This window comes from Salmo trutta, chromosome 25, assembly GCF_901001165.1.
Source record: "Salmo trutta chromosome 25, fSalTru1.1, whole genome shotgun sequence".
NCBI classification, from domain to species: domain Eukaryota; kingdom Metazoa; phylum Chordata; class Actinopteri; order Salmoniformes; family Salmonidae; genus Salmo; species Salmo trutta.
The window spans coordinates 30,205,024-30,225,225 of record NC_042981.1 but is presented as its reverse complement, the minus strand read 5'-3'; the positions used below and the strand labels follow the sequence as shown (position 1 = coordinate 30,225,225).

The 20,202-nt window shown below is 46.3% G+C and overlaps 1 protein-coding gene across 2 annotated transcripts in view; it reads left to right on the top strand.

Annotated features, from left to right (window-relative positions):
• The window catches only part of LOC115162375 (cysteine-rich motor neuron 1 protein), a 51,163-nt gene extending 36,619 nt beyond the window's left edge, over positions 1 to 14,544 (top strand). For both annotated transcript variants that reach the window (XM_029713613.1, XM_029713612.1), the window contains 7 exons: positions 1,366 to 1,487; positions 6,297 to 6,515; positions 7,099 to 7,314; positions 9,392 to 9,604; positions 10,377 to 10,502; positions 11,230 to 11,408; positions 12,009 to 14,544. In XM_029713613.1, the coding sequence (XP_029569473.1) occupies positions 1,366 to 1,487; positions 6,297 to 6,515; positions 7,099 to 7,314; positions 9,392 to 9,604; positions 10,377 to 10,502; positions 11,230 to 11,408; positions 12,009 to 12,200 (1,267 nt within the window). In that variant the 3' untranslated portion in view covers positions 12,201 to 14,544. The remainder of the gene's footprint in view (positions 1 to 1,365; positions 1,488 to 6,296; positions 6,516 to 7,098; positions 7,315 to 9,391; positions 9,605 to 10,376; positions 10,503 to 11,229; positions 11,409 to 12,008) is intronic.
• The last annotated feature ends 5,658 nt before the right edge of the window (positions 14,545 to 20,202 follow it).

Genomic DNA, 20,202 nt, shown 5'->3' with positions numbered 1-20,202 from the left:
TTGAGTGTGTCCAGAACTGCAACGCTGCTGGGTTTTTCACTCTCAACAGTTTCCTGTGTGTATCAAGAATGGTCCACCACCCAAAGGACATCCAGCCAACGTGACACAACTGTGGGAAGCAATGGAGTCAACATGGGTCAGCATGCCTATGGAACACTTTCCTTGTAGAGTCCATGCCCCAACAAATTGAAGCTGTTCTGAGGGCAAAGGGGGGTGCAACTCAATATTAGGAAGGTTTAATTTTTTTAAAATGTTGTTGTAATTTTTTACCCCTACACCCCAATTTTCGTGATTACGTTCTTGTCTCATTGCTGCAACTCCGCAACGGGCTCGGGAGAGGCGAAGATCGAGTCATACGTCCCCCAAAACATGACCCGCCAAACCGAGCTTCTTAACACCCGCTCTCTTAACCCCGGAAGCCAGCTGCACCAATGTGTCGGAGGAAACACCGTTCAACTGACGACCGAAGTCAGCCTGCAGGCGCCCGGCCACTAGGAATCGCTAGAGCGCGATGAGCCAAGTAAAGCCTGACTTAGACCGCTGCGCCACTCGGGAGGCCAGGAAGGTGTTCTTCATGTTTTGTGCGATCAGTGTGCATTAGATGACATCCATAGCTGGATCCAACTAGGTCACATGATCTGCGTCTGTTCCTATCTAAATTACAGGCTGTTTTCTCTCTGTTTGTATCCTCCATAGCTTTAGGCCATTTAGTGGGGGTTTAGTTTTATTTCAGTCCCCATGTAGATCATCTCTCAAACTCCTCAGGGTTTGTTTTTCCTCTGGTACTAACTCGTCCCTGTGTCTGGGTCTGTATCTGCTCTCTACAGAACTGAACTCCCTGCTCTGTTTACAAATCAACCATGATGATGAGCTCATAGTTCATAGAGAGCAGGGCCTCTCAGTACCTATGTCCCTTAATCAACCTGGCTGCATTAATATCATCTGGCCCTGCTCTGGGCCTCACATATCAGCCAAAGGCTTTGGTAGCAATACAGTAACTATCTGAATAGGTTGAATCAAATGGAAAGCATCCAAATTGGCTTTAAACCCAGTGCCCTAGACTCTAGCATTGGTATGGTGTTTGCGCTGTGCACCATGGGGCTTTCACGTGTTCCAGGGTGCTGCTTTTATCTGGCCTCTTCAAAGGCAACTAATATACCAGGGGATAACAGAACCATGTATCTATTATACCATACCTGACCATCTGGCTCCACAGCAGCATTCCACCAGACCGCTCACAAGACCACTGGCTATTGAGCTTTCACTGAAACATGCACCATTTGAGCTGTAAAGACGGCCTTCTTATCTTGCCCTCTCACATTACATATCTGATAAAGACATCTGTGTGCTCTATCTATCCCACAGGACGAATAAGCACGGCTGTGAGATGTGTCGCTGTGTCAAGTGTCCCCCCTTCACCTGTGACAAGCACTGTAGTGATGGCTACCGGCAGAACAGGAAGGGCTGCTCCATCTGCATGTGCAAAGGTATGGTGCTCATCTGTCTGTCTGTCTCATCTGGTCCGCATCAATATTCATCCCTCTGGGTCAGCCGGTCACACGACTACACTTCCATAACAACAAAAGTAGTGTGTGTGTGAGCGTGTGTGACCGTGTGTGTGTGTGTGAGCGTGTGTGTGTGAGCGTGTGTGTGTGAGCATGTGTGAGTGAGCATGTGTGAGTGAGTGAGTGAGTGAGTGAATGAATTACATTTTATTTTCGGGTCAAATCGGCAATTGGCAAACCATCCCTTATGGGATTAATTGACACATAAACAAATATTACAATAATTCACTATGGTAATTAAATTATCATTCTTCTTCCGGGGTTCTCTGCATCTCATAAAGAGTGAAAAAAAATAAAAAAAATAAAAAAATCAATACATGATAGTAAATGACATCCCTAGAGCAGTACAATAATATACATACATACACACTGTATATATACACATACACATGTTGGAGTCATTAAAACCTGTTTTTCAACCACTCCACAAATTTCTTGTTAGCAAACTATAGTTTTGGCAAGTCGGTTAGGACGTCTACTTAATTTTTCCAACAATTGTTAACAGACAGATAATTTCACTTATAATTCACTGTATTCAAATTCCAGTGGGGCAGAAGTTTACATACACTAAGTTGACTAGGCCTTTAAACAGCTTGGAAAATTCCAGAAAAATATGTCATGGCTTTAGAAGCTTCTGATAGGCTAATTGACATCATTTGAGTCAATTGGAGGTGTACCTGTGGATGTATTTCAAGGCCTACCTTCAAACTCAGTGCCTTTTTGCTTGGCATCATGGGAAATCAAAAGAAATCAGCCAAGACCTCAGAAAAAAAATTGTAGACCTCCACGAGTCTGGTTCATCCTTGGGAGCAATTTCCAAACGCCTGAAGGTACCACGTTCATCTGTACAAACAATAGTACGCAAGTATAAACACCATGGGACTACGCAGCCGTCATACCGCTCAGGAAGGAGACGCCTTCTGTCTCCTAGAGATGAACGTACTTGGTGCAAAAAGTGCAAATCAATCTCAGAACAACAGCAAAGGACCTTGTGAAGATGCTGGAGGAAACAGGTACAAAAGTATCTATATCTACAGTAAAACAAGTCCTATATCAACACAACCTGAAAGGCCGCTCAGCAAGGAAGAAGCCACCGCTCCAAAACCACCATAAAAAAGCCAGACTATGGTTTGCAACTGTACATGGGGACAAAGATCGTACTTTTTGGAGAAATGTTCTCTGGTCTGATGAAACAGAAATAGAACTATTTGGCCATAATGAACATCATTATGTTTGGAGGAAAAAAGGGGAGGCTTGCAAACCAAAGAACACCATCCCAACCGTGAAGCACGGGGGTGGCAGCATCATGTTGTGGGGGTGCTTTGCTGCAGGAAGGACTGGTGCACTTCACAAAATATATGGCATCATGAGGGAGGAGAATTATGTGGATATATTGAAGCAACATCTCAAGACAGTCAGGAAGTTAAAGCTTGGTCGCAAATGGGTCTTCCAAATGGACAATGACCCCAAGCATACTTCCAAAGTTGTGGCAAAATGGCTTAAGGACAACAAAGTCAAGGTATTGGCAAAGTCCTGACCTCAATCCTATAGGTAATTTGTGGGCAGAACTGAAAAAGCATGTGCGAGCAAGGAGGCCTACAAACCTGACTCAGTTTACACCAGCTCTGTCAGGAGGAATGGGCCAAAATTCACCCAACTCATTGTGGGAAGGTTGTGGGAGGCTACCCGAAATGTTTGACCCAAGTTAAACAATTTAAAGGCAATGCTACCAAATACTAATTGAGTGTATGTAAACTTCTGACCCACTGGGAATGTGATGAAAGAAATAAATCATTCTCTACTATTATTCTGACATTTCACATTCTTAAAATAAAGTGGTGATCCTAACTGACCTAAGACAGGGGATTTTTACTAGGATTAAAAGTCAGGAATTGTGAAAACTGAGTTTCAATGTATTTGGCTAAGGTGTATGTAAACTTCCGACTTCAACTGTACATACATAACATATACAGATAAATAAATACAGTACGTGTGTGTTTGTGTGTGTGTGACCTTGTGTGGGTGATTGTGAGGGTGATCGTGTCTGTGTCCTGTAAAATGGATCCAGGGTGAGGAGTAGATGATATACTGTGAATTAGAGAGATACGAGTCTCTCTGAAGTGTTGACTTTCTCCCACTATGTAGCAGATGTGATTTGCTGGGACCTTTAGCTGGTCTGTTATGAATGGATGTTTTGACTCCTGTGTGTGCATGTCTGATTAGATTCACCAACCACAAAAGTTAAAGAAAGTTTGCGAACAGCTTATTTATACACTGCCAGTTTTATTTAATGTGTTTATTTTATTTTTTTCAGTAATATTATAAATATTTTAGCTTGGCATATATTTTTGTTTTCTTGCTTAGCGAGACGCCAGTGCAGTGGCACCCCATTTCCCCACACATAGACACTTCTGTCTATTCCACGGTCCTGTTGTTGACCTTATTTTGATACTCTTGGATCAGGTACTCAATGGACTGTTCAAGTATTTTTGGATAGGAAACTTTTGGGGAACTGTACCTTTTTCCGTGTGTATAACAGTGTGTTATATCAGTGTTTTAAGAGAGAAGAGACAAACATACGCCCTGGATGTGAAAACATGGTGCGATTGTCACGGCTGTCGTAGGAATTAGACCAACGAAAGCAATGCAAAAACAACTACCCACAAAGGGACAGGTGAAAAACAAGCTCCTTAAGTATGACTCTCAATCAGAAACAACGATGTACATGATTGAGAGCCACACCAGGCCAACAAAGAAATACACAACATAGACAACCTAGAATACAAAAACATAAACCAAAAACCCGGAACACATAAATACAACACCCCTCTAAGTACACACACACCCCGAACCATATAAAACAAATACCCCTCTACCTAAATACCTAGCCCAAACCACATGAAACAAACACCCCCTGCCACGTCCTGACCAAACTAAAATAACAAATAACCCCTTATACTGGTCAGGACGTGACAGTACCCCCCCCAAAGGTGCAGACCCCGTATGCACCTGACAACAACCCCAAAATAAACCCCTAAACTAAAGGGAGGGAAGGGAGGGTGGCTGCCGTCAACGACGGCACTCGTGCATACACCCCCCCTCCCCAAACCTGCTAGAGTGGAGGTGGCTCAGGCTCAGGTCTTAGTCCCCTCCCTGACCAGTCCACCCCCACTGAATACCTTTGCCGAAGGCCAGTCACTACAGACCCTGGACTGTCCTCTGGGAGCTCCAGACTGTAGGCAGACTCACTCGGTTCCGGACTGTAGGCAGACTCACTCGGTCCCGGACTGTAGGCCGTCTCACTCGGTCCCGGACTGCACACTGTTGCCGGATACTCTGGACGGGGCACTGTCGTCGGACACTCTGGACGGGGCACTGTCGTCGGACACTCTGGACGGGGCACTGTCGTCGGACACTCTGGACGGGGCACTGTCGTCGGACACTCTGGACGGGGCACTGTCTTCAGAAGCTCGAGACTGGGCTGACGCACTGGAAGCCTGATGCGTGGGGCTGGTAGTGGAGGTACCAGCCTGGAGACACGCACCTCAGGGCTAGTGCGAGAACAGGACATACTGGACTGGGCTGATGCACTGGAAGCCTAGTGCGTGTTGCTGGTACTGGAGGTATCAGACTCGAGACACGCACTTCAAGGCTAGTGCGAGGAGCGGGAAACACTGGACCGTAGAGGCGCACTGGCGGTCTCGAGCGCAGAACTGGCACCGCTCGTACTGGCTGGGTGCCCACTTCCCCCTGGCAAATGCGGGGCGCTGGCACTGCGCACACCGGCCTGAAAATACCTGGCCACGCCACAATACGCACCACCCCTAAGCACGGGACCTGTCCAGTCATATGTCGCCTAAAAAAGGCATGGGGATTTGGCTTGGGGCTCAATCCTCGCCCAGCCAAACTACCCGTATGCCCCCCCAAAAAACATTATTGGAGCTGCCTCTCGGGCTCCCTTAACTCCTCCATAGCCCTGGAAATGCTCATCCTCATCTCCGCCCATGTCCATCCTTCTTCCTCCTGCTCCTTACTCCGCTGCTTGGTCCATGGTTAGTTCTGTGACGGCTGTCGTAGGAATTAGACCAAGGCGCAGCGGGTTGCGTGCTCATCATATTTATTTATTAAAGTGAACACGAAAAAAACAATAAACAAAGAAACGACAGTCCAACCGTTTCGCAGGCTATACACGAAAGCAATGCAAAAACAACTACCCACAAAGGGACAGGACAGCGATTCACTGAACTACTGCAGTTCGTTCTATTCTAAAACTCTGTTCTCCCAGGACTTAACAGCCACACTGGGTTTGTAACACATTGGAGGCCAGTTATTGGCATTTGCGGGGTTTTATAAACTAAACCTATCCCTCAAAAGAAACACAGGACCTCAGTTTTGGGTCCGGTGCCAAAAACCTCAGGGAAATTATTAAACTTAATTTATTTGTGGTGCTGTTGTAAATGTATTATTGGGAAATAAAGGGACTTTAAAATGAAGGTCACATATTGGTGTTTGGTGAAGGTGGAGCTGAGAGGATCCAGGAACTGTAACAGAGCCAAGACAATAACATTTGCTGCCTTTACTATAAACCGTAAATAGTTCTTCTTAATGAAATTTCCACTTTGAATTTCTCATGCCCTGAAACATTCCTGGTGACTGTTTCTCACAGGTTCAAGCCACCAGCCTCCCTCCCTGCCTAATGTCTGTTTGTCTGTGTTCATGTTTGTTTTCCAGATAGTGGCCACCTGCCAAGCACCACTGCCCCCACCCCTATGCCCAGCTACTGCCTGACCTCCAACGGGCACCGCTATGAGGAGGGCGAGAGCTGGCACGACGGCTGCCGCGACTGCTACTGCCACACTGGGAGAGAGATGTGTGTGCTCATATCCTGCCCTGTGCCCAGTTGCACCAACCTCGTGGTCAGGCCTGACCAGTGCTGCCCCACTTGTGAAGGTACGTCTTGTCTGGAGCCACCTGGTCTATCAACACACACATACACAGACACACACACAGGTCTGGCAGGTCACAGTCCCCTAGGATCTCACTCTCCTAAGAGCCCACTTACTGCCCCAGTAGTCAACCCAGGCCTCAGGCTCCATGAACACTTTGTGTTTCTGTAAGGAGCAACACACACTGATACACAGTTACACACCCACGCCTCTTCATCCACACCCCTCCCAGAGTCACTCAGGATATTTATATGGGAGTGACTCAGCGGACTGTTCAAATATTTAGATGTGAAAGAAGTCTACAACTTTCAGTCGCCCGTTTGTCAGTAGACAAGACATTAACTCCTTACAAATGTCAATCCTATTGGGGAGTCAAATGTTTTATCTGTACAGTTGTACTAGACTAGAGGAAACTATGGTCAACCACACATAGTTGTGTAACTGCCAGGCTTTAGTCTTTCAGCATTGATGTCACACATCTAATCGTAGTAAGATGGGAATCTTGTTCTTTGTAGACTCTGCACTCTTTGAGTGTGTTGTTGTGTTGCTGTTATCTCTCTTTCCTAACCTATATATAATCTGTCCAGATGAATCAGGAAGTGGTCAGCCGGAGGGCATGGACCTGGTGGTGTGCCGGGCCCCTGGGGGGGAACTCTATGTGGAGGGAGAGACCTGGAACCTGGACGACTGTACACGCTGCACCTGCAGGAAGGGCCGCGTCCTGTGCGACACTGAAGTGTGTCCCCCTGCTGTGTGTCAGTTCCCAACCAGGAACAAGGACACCTGTTGCCATGTCTGCCCAGGTACAGTACCTTACATCCCCTGCATCTGTCATAGGCTGCTTTACTAGGAAGCATCTAATGCCAAGCCATTTTCTTCTCTGTAAATGTAGAACTCCATCATCAAATTAGCCTTGACAAGAGCAATTTCAGATAATATCAAAAGCCCTTACAGTACATCCAGGAATAACTCCAGAAAGAAATGTCAGTTTGTGGTCAGTCAGAGTGGGATAAATCTAAGCTGGAGCCATTATCAGCAGCATGTGGTTGTGGACTGTGGAGCCTTGCCTTGTCTTTCCTGGGTGCATGTTAAACGCTGTCGGACAGTTTAATGTCAGGCTTATAAAAAAAACTGACCAAACTGGCTGGGTTTACATTGTTATATATCCTCCAGACAGGAACACATGTGGACAACCCTGTCTGTTTCCAATGGTCATTTGTAGGGCCAGGAGTTTTCCTGGCAATGTGATATGACTAGGAAAAACTCTGGGCCCTAGTTATAGCCTATATAACTAGTTTCTCCTGGTCAGGTCACATGACCTCACCCCCTGTTGAGAAGAACAGAGTTGGTGACCATCTGCACTATTTCAGTACCCTCACCCCTCACTCCTCCCCTCGGCCCACTTCCTCCCGCCCCTCACTCCTCCCCCCGCCCCACCACCTCCTCCCGCCCCTCACTCCTCCCCCCGCCCCACCACCTCCTCCCGCCCCTCACTCCTCCCCCCGCCCCACCACCTCCTCCCGCCCCTCACTCCTTCCCCCGCCCCACCACCTCCTCCCGCCCCTCACTCCTCCCCCCGCCCCACCACCTCCTCCCGCCCCTCACTCCTCCCCCCGCCCCACCACCTCCTCCCGCCCCTCACTCCTCCCTCAGCCCCACCACCTCCTCCCGCCCCTCACTCCTACCCCCGCCCCACCACCTCCTCCCACCCCTCACTCCTCCCCCCGCCCCACCACCTCCTCCCGCCCCTCACTCCTCCCCCCGCCCCACCACCTCCTCCCACCCCTCACTCCTCCCCCCGCCCCACCACCTCCTCCCGCCCCTCACTCCTCCCTCAGCCCCACCACCTCCTCCCGCCCCTCACTCCTCCCCCCGCCCCACCACCTCCTCCCGCCCCTCACTCCTCCCTCAGCCCCACCACCTCCTCCCGCCCCTCACTCCTCCCTCAGCCCCACCACCTCCTCCCGCCCCTCACTCCTCCCCCCGCCCCACCACCTCCTCCCGCCCCTCACTCCTCCCCCCCGCCCCACCACCTCCTCCCGCCCCTCACTCCTCCCCCCCGCCCCACCACCTCCTCCCGCCCCTCACTCCTCCCTCAGCCCCACCACCTCCTCCCGCCCCTCACTCCTCCCCCCGCCCCACCACCTCCTCCCGCCCCTCACTCCTTCCCCCGCCCCACCACCTCCTCCCGCCCCTCACTCCTCCCCCCGCCCCACCACCTCCTCCCGCCCCTCACTCCTTCCCCCGCCCCACCACCTCCTCCCGCCCCTCACTCCTCCCCCCCGCCCCACCACCTCCTCCCGCCCCTCACTCCTTCCCCCGCCCCACCACCTCCTCCCGCCCCTCACTCCTCCTCCAGCCCCACCACCTCCTCCCGAATGTGGGAATAACACACATTTCAATGACAGGCCCCATGATGTACAGTATGTGTACAGTACTGCCGATATGTGTACAATCTAACTAAGGCTTTGGTCACAGGAAGGCCATTGATCTATGGGCCCGGGGGCAATGAGACACAGAGATAAGCCTGAGATTTAACTGACAGAGAGCACAGCAGCCATGTGTTCCCTAGTCATTAGCTAGCCTCCTGCTAGTTTTTACAGTACAGTTAAAATCATCTTATCTCAAACACAGACCTACAGTTCCAATAACCGCTCTGGATTAACATGTTATACTGCCGGTGTTAGCCTGGGAGATGTTATACTGCCGGTGTTAGCCTGGGAGATGTTATACTGCCGGTGTTAGCCTGGGAGATGTTATACTGCCGGTGTTAGCCTGGGAGATGTTATACTGCCGGTGTTAGCCTGGGAGCCAGGGGAATATCTGTGATAAAGTTAACCCTTGGTGTGCCTCTCTCTCCATCCATCCCTCCATCCACAGAGGGTCCCCTGCTACCAGTGAGCACCAGTCAGCAGGAGTATTGTATCTCTAGCGAGGGAGACGTGCTGTTGGCTGGGGACACCTGGAAGGCCAACGCTTGCACCAGTTGTTCCTGCAATAACGGAACCATTCAGTGTTTCTCCCAGCGCTGCCCGCCTGCCAACTGCAGGGTGCCCGTCCTGCGCAAGGGCCAGTGCTGCCCTCACTGTCTGGGTAAGTGTGTGTGTGTGTGTATGTGTGTGCGTGCGTGCGTGTGAAAGTCTAGCTGGGTGAGAGCACACTGCTTGTTACCCTCTCTAATGATGTCCACTGTAATTCTGGTGTGTAGAATACAGTATTTATGTCTTGTCTTGTGAAAACTGTGAGAAACCCATATTAAGTATCCATTAAAACAAGTCGTTCCTTTGGGACAAGGTACAGCTTGTTATTGAGAAAAGTATTATTCACAGTGTAACTTGTAGGAAGGGAGGAAAAGTCTTTAGCTAGAATAAGGCAAGCATGTGTGAGTCGCGTCCTGAGTGCCAGTCTTGCTGGCGCTGCTTGGGCAAACACGGTTACTCACAGCAACATTCCATGTGACACAACCCACTCCGACCGAAAACATTCCCCAAGCATCCGCACATTCACACGTGTTTCCTGTCTCCGGCTGAGCCGACCCGCCACTCTCAATGGCGGCACAAGAAGGCAAAGCTCCGTCAGCTTTTCCTATAGAGGAAAACCTCGGCACAGGCCTGCATTGTTCCCTGTGATTTGTAGCCGTTTCATCTTTGTTTTGGTTATTTGCTCGGTGGAAAACAGCACTTGACAAAGGAGGGTCATGGAAGCTTAGGGAACACGTCCTGTAAACACACCTTATCTACAGACACTCATCCAAACAATAACCTTCTGTTACATTGACTTATGTGGGGATTTGTTTTTGGTTCGTGTTTGACATTACATGAGCGAATGGGTATATGAGTTATGGTTGTGATATCCTGATTTACAGAAATGACAACAACGTCTGTTCCAATGATGGTGTCGACCAAGGACCCCAAGACCAGGGTTACTACCACAGTGGACAACACAGTCTGGATCACCACTGCCACCGTACCTCCCATCATTGCTGCTACAGGTAACACTAACACTGTCTGTCTGTCTGTCTGTCTGTCTGTCTGTCTGTCTGTCTGTCTGTCTGTCTGTCTGTCTGTCTGTCTGTCTGTCTGTCTGTCTGTCTGTCTGTCTGTCTGTCTGTCTGTCTGTCTGTCTGTCTGTCTGTCTGTCTGTCTGTCTGTCTGTCTTTCACTTACTCACTCACTCCTCCTATGGCCCACAGCGATGGTTAACTAATAATAGTAATAATATGGGACCGGGTGTTAACACCTGCCTCAGCTCAGCCCTGTGACTTGACATGTCATCCAGGTTGTATCACAACCGGCCGTGATTGGGAGTCCCATATGGCGGCGCGCAATTGGCCCAGCGTCGTCCATCATTGTAAATAAGAATTTGTTCTTAACTGACTTGCCTAGTTAAGTAAAGGTTAAATAAAAAAATATATATCATATTATATAGGGACACTTTGACAAATGAGATAAATGCACAATGACACATGATGGATCGATGTGGCCAAAACAATACTAACCCATAAGAGTCCTGGGACAGAGACCATTCATCTGAAGACTGTACCTGATGTATTGGCGAGGGAAAACTGCCAAACTCTAAGGAAGGACACGAGCTGCTTTTCATTTCAATTGATTAGAATTGGAATAATGTAATGGAAATATTGGCTGGTGTGACAGCAGTGTGTGTAGTCTAGTCTGTGGGGGAGAGCTGATATTAATACTGTTTGATTCTCCTTGCAGACGGGAACAGCCTGGGAGAGAACTTCCCCAGCCAAACTGAGATGGCTCTCATCTACCAATCAGCAGCCTGGATACTGGCCGGTCTACTCCTGGCCATCATCATCTTCCTCACCGTGGCACTCCTCATCAACAAGAAAAAGAAGTGGGTGCAGATGTCCTGCTACAGCGCCCCCAAGAAGGTGAGAGGCATTGTGGGTAAATCAGCTCATTAGGCCCTGTGCTGAATGCACAGTTTCACCAATGAATTGCAACATTTACATTTGAGCAGACCAGAGCGACTTCTGGAGCAATTAGGGTTAAGTACCTTGCTCAAGGGCACAGACTTTTAACCGCTAAACTACCTGCTGCAACCCAGCATTGCTGCCCAAACTTAGACCCCTGTGGTGCTAAATCATAGCACCATAGTGGGGCGGGCGGTTGTTTTGGGTTTTAATCTGTGGGTGGGTCGTGGGTTTTCCTTGATCTTCCAGCTCCTGCTACAACCCGTGTTCAGGGTGTCATAAAGTAGGGATTCATGTCTTTTTCCAGGACTTAATTCTGAAGGAGCACTTTGAACTGTGTCAAGTTTATCATCAAATGTGATAGTTTTACAACACCCCCATGAAATAAAACTAGTGGCACAGAAAATCGTAAATCGTCACATACTTTCTGCACAGTCTCTCCCGTCCAAACTAGACACAGTGCACGCTAACCCAAAGCAGTAGGATCCAATCAATAACTGGCAAGAGAATTGATATTTGAAACCCTGGGAATCTTTCCTCTCTCTTCTCCTTTCTTAGACTGTGATCCTGAAGAAGCATGTGAATAAGAACTCGTTGGTGTACATGGAACCATCAAAGGAGAACAAGTTCCAGAGCGTGAAGAATGACTGCAGCATCAACTTCTCCCCAGAGATGAGCTCACCGTGTGTGGAGAGAATGAGCATCCCCCGGGCCAAGCTGAGTATGGGCCAGGGCAGGGGGCAGCGCTAGATCCCTACAGGCCCCCGACCACCAGCCCCCTAAACGGACCCCCAAACTCTACACTGCCCGCAGGGCTACCCAGTACTTACTCTTCTCTCTTTCACACATTTCCATGGTGATCGATCCACAAAACTATATATTGTACTGTACAGCCACACACGTCTGGGATTCCCCCTCTTCTCTCTCTCGCTGGCAGTAAAACTGATGATCCACAACGAAACACAAAACATTGCAACTTCCTGTTGCTTTATCATACTGCTATATCCTGCGTTTGGAGCTTTACTGTTGCCTGGCTGCTGGTGCAGTGAGGAGAGACAGGAGAGGCAGGAGGATGTGGCCATTCTGGGACTTTGCCATACAGTTCACCACAGACAGAAAGACAGCCAGAGAGGCTACTACTCAGCCAGAGAGCTCTGCACTGTGAACATGATCATTTTTGCTTCTCGCCTCCTCTGGAGCTGGAACATGAAGCTAATAGGAGAAGTATAAAAGCTTTAGGACAACAGTTTGGGTTCTAGACTAGAGGGTCTCCAGTCTGCTGGTTTCCATGTGCTGCAGCGCAGCACTCAATTGATCAACAATTGTATTAGATGTGAAGCCAAATTAACTGGTCTTCCAGTTGTAATCAAAAAATTGGATGGGAGGGATTAGCAGATATATGGCTAGATCCATGACTCTCTCCTCTCCGCAGTCAATGCAACATCAGAACCCAGCAGACTCAGGGAAAATAGACCCATACTCCTGCTTTAGAACGTTTGGTATCCATCTTAGCTTCTTTTTTTTGTATTTCTATGTGTATTAGTTGTAGTGTATTTCTTGGTTTTGTGATGGTCTCCAAGGTGGCAAGATTAAAACATTGTAAACACCAGACTAAACGTTCTCCATTAACGCAGAGTAAGGATGCTCTTCTCTTCCCACTTACTGTAGTGGTTCCTGTCTGCCTCAAAGATGATGACCAAGTCGTTCCATTCAGAAAACAACCAGCCACCCTGGAGAGAGGGAACAAATACAGTATGAGTGAATGTAGTCTGCATCGGCCGTGAAGCCAGTGTGTCTGTCTGTAATACAGTATGGTCCTTCATCCTTCTCTACTCAGTAACTCTTAGTCTGGTTTCCTTCAGAAGGAATCATCCCATTGACTGAACTTCATCATGTAGAAATGGCAATGGACTTCAAGGTGAAGTGGATTAACATGAATCCAGACTTATTTTATAGCTTGCAGATAAGAGGACTCGTTACAAGAAACTACAGAAGCCGTGCCAGACCTTCTGGAGTGACTCATGAGGAATGTCGATATACAGTAATCCTCACTTATATAAGTTAATTTACAGCCATGCGCAAACAGGAGCTACTGTTTCCAGAGAACGTTAACATGTGCATTAGTGGCCTTAATTTTATAGCCTTAAATGTTTCTCATATTTCATTGTTTCTCCTATAATAACATATTCTAGCCCCAATTCAGTACATTTTGAAGAGTCCAACTGATGTGCTGTGTATTCCATACCCAGGTAACCTGACTGAAGGTCTCCCCATTCCACCAGTTTATAACGTATTACAGCGAACAAGGGCAAGGGGTTCAAGGAGACTGCTATGAACTGTAAATAATAGTACATTACAACATCAGAGCATGTTCATGAAAATTAGCACTTTTGTAAGGATCCAGTGTTTTAAAAAGCTGTGGGGGAGAATTCCTAGAGGGATAAAGGCCTAATCGGGGATTTAATAGGCATATTTAGCACGTAATGAGAAACCACTCAAGTTAACATACTGTTGCAGCACAGTCTTCGCTTACTAACAATCTGATCGATCTAGTGAAAGAGCTGTACTTTGGAGCTTTACAAAACAGACTGGGGTTTAATAGGAAATCTTTGGGCCTGATTTCATAATTACATTGCCACTCTCTCGATACATTGTGATGTCAAAACTGGGTGGAGACAAATGTAGATTTCTATTGAAGAGTTATAAAAGTAATTCTGTAGATTTGGGTCTGTTTGAATCACAACCATGTGCTTTAAATGAAGTGAAGATGCGACTTGTAAAAGCTTACAGTTATTTGTTTTTCCTATGTGTAAAAAAGGTAGATAAAAGTAGTGGACAGAAGAGTACCTTATTTATTTTTTCACATAGCTTTATTTATTAATACTAATCTATAGTTTGAGATGTGTTTTTGGCAAATGAACTTGGTAGCCAAAGCCGCTGTACATTTTCGATATTGAAAACCATTTACCATTTCTATCTGCTTTGTTATTCAAGCTTATTTATTTCACTGTTGCAAACTGTAAATACATTTTTCTTAGATGTTGAACTGTAACATTTACACTTATTTTGAAAAAATAAAATGTGTGAACAAAAATGACTTTGCCTTTAATGTTTTGGAAGACATTTCAGTGTTTGTATCATTTCCATGGTGATATCATGTTTGCAATGAGGAAGTGTGCTGTGCTTGTTGGGTTCAAAAGAGGTAACATGGTTAGATATGACATCTGTTCCTTTAACTACTCTTGCCCAGTGCTGCTGAAGGTGATCAGCTTTCCCTCTCCCTTAGTTTGCCAAAGGTTTTAATGTTCCCTTTTCTCTTTAGCTTAGTTTCTCTGCTCTGCTTATCTGTGTTGTGTTAGAGGATGTGGACGGCCAGAGATCTGCGTGTGGTGTTTCTCAAAGCCTAGAGCAGGGTTCCCCAACTGGCGGCCCGCGGCAGGTTTTATTTGGCACCCCAAGTTTTCAGAGTAAAAGAAAATCATATATATACAGTTGAAGTCGGAAGTTTACATACACTTAGGTTGGTGTCATTAAAACTCGTTTTTCAACCACTCCACAAATTTCTTGTTGACAAACCATAGTTTTGTCAAGTCGGTTAGGACATCTACTTTGTGCATGACAAGTAATTTTTCCAACTGTTTACAGACAGATTATTTAACTTATTATTCACTGTATCACAATTTCAGTGGGTCAGAAGTTTACATACACTAAGTTGACTGGGCCTTTAAACAGAAAATTATGTCATGGCTTTAGAAGCTTCTGATAGGCTAATTGACATCATTTGAGTCAATTGGAGGTGTACCTGTGGATGTATTTCAAGGCCTACCTTCAAACTCAGTGCCTTTTTGCTTGGCATCATGGGAAATCAAAAGAAATCAGCCAAGACCTCAGAAAAAAAATTGTAGACCTCCACGAGTCTGGTTCATCCTTGGGAGCAATTTCCAAACGCCTGAAGGTACCACGTTCATCTGTACAAACAATAGTACGCAAGTATAAACACCATGGGACTACGCAGCCGTCATACCGCTCAGGAAGGAGACGCCTTCTGTCTCCTAGAGATGAACGTACTTGGTGCAAAAAGTGCAAATCAATCTCAGAACAACAGCAAAGGACCTTGTGAAGATGCTGGAGGAAACAGGTACAAAAGTATCTATATCTACAGTAAAACAAGTCCTATATCAACACAACCTGAAAGGCCGCTCAGCAAGGAAGAAGCCACCGCTCCAAAACCACCATAAAAAAGCCAGACTATGGTTTGCAACTGTACATGGGGACAAAGATCGTACTTTTTGGAGAAATGTTCTCTGGTCTGATGAAACAGAAATAGAACTATTTGGCCATAATGAACATCATTATGTTTGGAGGAAAAAAGGGGAGGCTTGCAAACCAAAGAACACCATCCCAACCGTGAAGCACGGGGGTGGCAGCATCATGTTGTGGGGGTGCTTTGCTGCAGGAAGGACTGGTGCACTTCACAAAATATATGGCATCATGAGGGAGGCGAATTATGTGGATATATTGAAGCAACATCTCAAGACAGTCAGGAAGTTAAAGCTTGGTCGCAAATGGGTCTTCCAAATGGACAATGACCCCAAGCATACTTCCAAAGTTGTGGCAAAATGGCTTAAGGACAACAAAGTCAAGGTATTGGCAAAGTCCTGACCTCAATCCTATAGGTAATTTGTGGGCAGAACTGAAAAAGCATGTGCGAGCAAGGAGGCCTACAAACCTGACTCAGTTTACACCAGCTCTGTCAGGAGGAATGGGCCAAAATTCACCCAACTTATTGTGGGAAGGTTGTGGGAGGCTACCCGAAATGTTTGACCCAAGTTAAACAATTTAAAGGCAATGCTACCAAATACTAATTGAGTGTATGTAAACTTCTGACCCACTGGGAGTGCCTTTTTGCTTGACATCATGGGAAAATCAAAAGAAATCAGCGAAGACCTCAAAAAAATGGTAGACCTCTACGAGTCTGGTTCATCCTTGGGAGCAATTTACAAACACCTGAAGATACCACGTTCATCTGTACAAACAAGAGTACGCAAGTATAAACACCATGGGACCACGCAGCCGTCATACCGCTCAGGAAGGAGACGCGTTCTGTCTTCTAGAGATGAACGTACTTTGGTGCGAAAAGTGCAAATCAATCCCAGAACAACAGCAAAGGATCTTGTGAAAATGCTGGAGGAAACATATACGAAAGTATCTATATCAACAGTAAAACTAGTCACTGCTCCAAAACCGTCATAAAAAAGCCAGACGAGAAATGTCCTCTGGTTGAATGAAAAATAAATAAAACTGTTTGGCCATAATGACCATCATTATGTTTGGAGGAAAAAGGGGGAGGCTTGCAAGCCAAAGAACACCATGCCAACCGTGAAGCATGAGGGTGGCAGCATCATGTTGTGGGGGTGCTTTGCTGCAGGAGGGACTGGTGCACTTTACAAAATAGATGGCATCATGAGGATGGAAAATTATGTGGATATATTGAAGCAACATCTGCGACCAAAAGCTTGGTCGCAAATGGGTCTTCCAAATGGACAATGAAACTAAGCATACTTCCAAAGTTGTGTCAAAATGGTTTAAGGACAACAAAGTCAAGGTTTTGGAGTGGCCATCACAAAGCCCTGACCTCAATCCTATAGATATTTGTGGGCAGAACTGAAAAAGCATGTGCGAGCAAGGAGGCCTACAAACCTGACTCAGTTATACCTGCTCTGTCAGGAGGAATGGGCCAAAATTCACCCAACTTATTGTGGGAAGCTTGTGGAAGGCTACGCGAAACATTTGACCCAAGTGTTTCAATTTAAAGGCAATGCTACCAAATACTAATTGAGTGTACAGTCGTGGCCAAAGGTTGAGAATGACACAAATATTACTTTTCACAAAGTCTGCTGTCTCAGTTTGTATGATGGCAATTTGCATATACTCCAGAATGTTATGAAGAGTGATCAGATGAATTGCAATTAATTGCAAAGTCCCTCTTTGCCATGCAAATGAACTGAATCCCAAAAAAAACATTTCCACTGAATTTCAGCCCTGCCCCAAAAGGACCAGCTGACATCATGTCAGTGATTCTCTCGAAAACACAGGTGTGAGTGTTGACGAGGACAAGGCTGGAGATCACTCTATCATGCTGATTGAGTTCGAATAACAGACTGGAAGCTTCAAAAGGAGGGTGGTGTTTGGAATCATTGTTCTTCCTCTATCAATCATGGTTACCTGCAAGGTAACACATGCCGTCATCATTGCTTTGCACAAAAAAGGGCTTCACAGGCAAGGATATTGCTGCCAGTAAGATTGCACCTAAATCAACCATTTGTCGGATCATCAAGAACTTCAAGGAGAGCGGTTCAATTGTTGTGAAGAAGGCTTCAGGGTGCCCAAGAAAGTCCAGCAAGCGCCAGGACTGTCTCCTAAAGTTGATTTAGCTGCGGGATCGGGGCACCACCAGTACAGAGCTTGCTCAGGAATTGGAGGCAGGTGTGAGTGCATCTGCACGCACAATGAGGCGAAGACTTTTGGAGGATGGCCTGGTGTCAAGAAGGGCAGCAAAGAAGCCACTTGTCTCCAGGTAAAACATCAGGGACAGACAGATATTCTGCAAAAGGTACAGGGATTGGACTGCTGAGGACTGGGGTAAAGTCATTTTCTCTGATGAATCCCCTTTCCGATTGTTCGGGGCATCCGGAAAAAAGCTTGTCCGGAGAAGACAAGGTGAGCGCTACCATCAGTCCTGTGTCATGCCAACAGTAAAGCATCCTGAGACCAATCATGTGTGGGGTTGCTTCTCAGCCAAGGGAGTGGGCTCACTCATAATTTTGCCTAAGAACACAGCCATGAATAAAGAATGGTACCAACACATCCTCCGAGAGCAACTTCTCCCAACCATCCAGGAACAGTTTGGTGATGAACAATGCCTTTTCCAGCATGATGGAGCACCTTGCCATAAGGCAAAAGTGATAAGTGGCTCGGGGAACAAAACATCGATATTTTGGGTCCATGGCCAGGAAACTCCCCAGACCTTAATCCCATTGAGAACTTGTGGTCAATCCTCAAGAGGCGGTTGGACAAACAAAAACCCGCAAATTCTGACAAACTCCAAGCACTGATTATGCAAGAATGGGCTGCCATCAGTCAGGATGTGGCCCAGAAGTTAATTGACAGCATGCCAGGGCGGATTGCAGAGTTCTTGAAAAAGAAGGGTCAACACTGCAAATATTGACTCTTTGCATCAACTTCATGTAATTGTCAATAAAAGCCTTTGACACTCATGAAATGCTTGTAATTATACTTCAGTATTCCATAGTAACATCTGACAAAAATATCTAAAGACACTGAGGCAGCAGACTTTGTGAAAATTAATATTTGTGTCATTCTTAAAACTTTTGTCCACGACTGTATGTAAACTTCTGACCCATTGGGAATGTGATCAAAGAAATAAAAGCTCAAATAAATCAGTCTCTCTACTATTATTCTGACATTTCACATTCTTAAAATAAAGTGGTGATCCTAACTGACCTAAGACAGGGAATTTTTAATAGGATTAAATGTCAAGAATTGTGAAAAACTGAGTTTAAATGATTTTTGGCTAAGGTGTTTGTAAACTTCCGACTTCAACTGTGTGTGTGTATGTATGTATGTATGTATGTATGTATGTATGTATGTATGTATGTATGTATGTATGTATGTATGTATGTATGTATGTATATATGTATGTATGTATGTATATATACATACGCACACATAGTGTATGTATTTATATACAGTGGGGAGAACAAGTATTTGATACACTGCCGATTTTGCAGGTTTTCCTACTTACAAAGCATGTAGAGGTCTGTAATTTTTATCATAGGTACACTTCAGCTGTGAGAGACGGAATCTAAAAAAAAATACAGAAAATTACATTGTATGATTTTTAAGTAATTAATTTGCATTTTATTGCATGACATAAGTATTTGATCACCTACCAACCAGTAAGAATTCTGGCTCTCACAGACCTGTTAGTTTTTCCTTTAAGAAGCCCTCCTGTTCTCCACTCATTACCTGTATCAACTGCACCTGTTTGAACTCGGTACCTGTATAAAAGACACCTGTCCACTCACTCAATCAAACAGACTCCAACCTCTCCACAATGGCCAAGACCAGAGAGCTGTGTAAGGACATCAGGGATAAAATTGTAGACCTGCACAAGGCTGGGATGGGCTACAGGACAATAGGCAAGCAGCTTGGTGAGAAGGAAACAACTGTTGGCGCAATTATTAGGAAATGGAAGAAGTTCAAGATGACGGTCAATCACCCTCGGTCTGGGGCTCCATGCAAGATCTCACCTCGTGGGGCATCAATGATCATGAGGAAGGTGAGGGATCAGCCCAGAACTACACGGCAGGACCTGGTCAATGACCTGAAGAGAGCTGGGACCACAGTCTCAAAGAAAACCATTAGTAACACACTACGCCATCATGGATTAAAATCCTGCAGCGCACGCAAGGTCCCCCTGCTCAAGCCAGCGCATGTCCAGGCCCATCTGAAGTTTGCCAATGACCATCTGGATGATCCAGAGGAGGAATGGCAGAAGGTCATGTGGTCTGATGAGACAAAAATAGAGCTTTTTGGTCTAAACTCCACTCGCCATGTTTGGAGGAAGAAGAAGGATGAGTACAACCCCAAGAACACCATCCCAAACGTGAAGCATGGAGATGGAAATATCATTCTTTGGGGATGCTTTTCTGCAAAGGGGACAGGACGA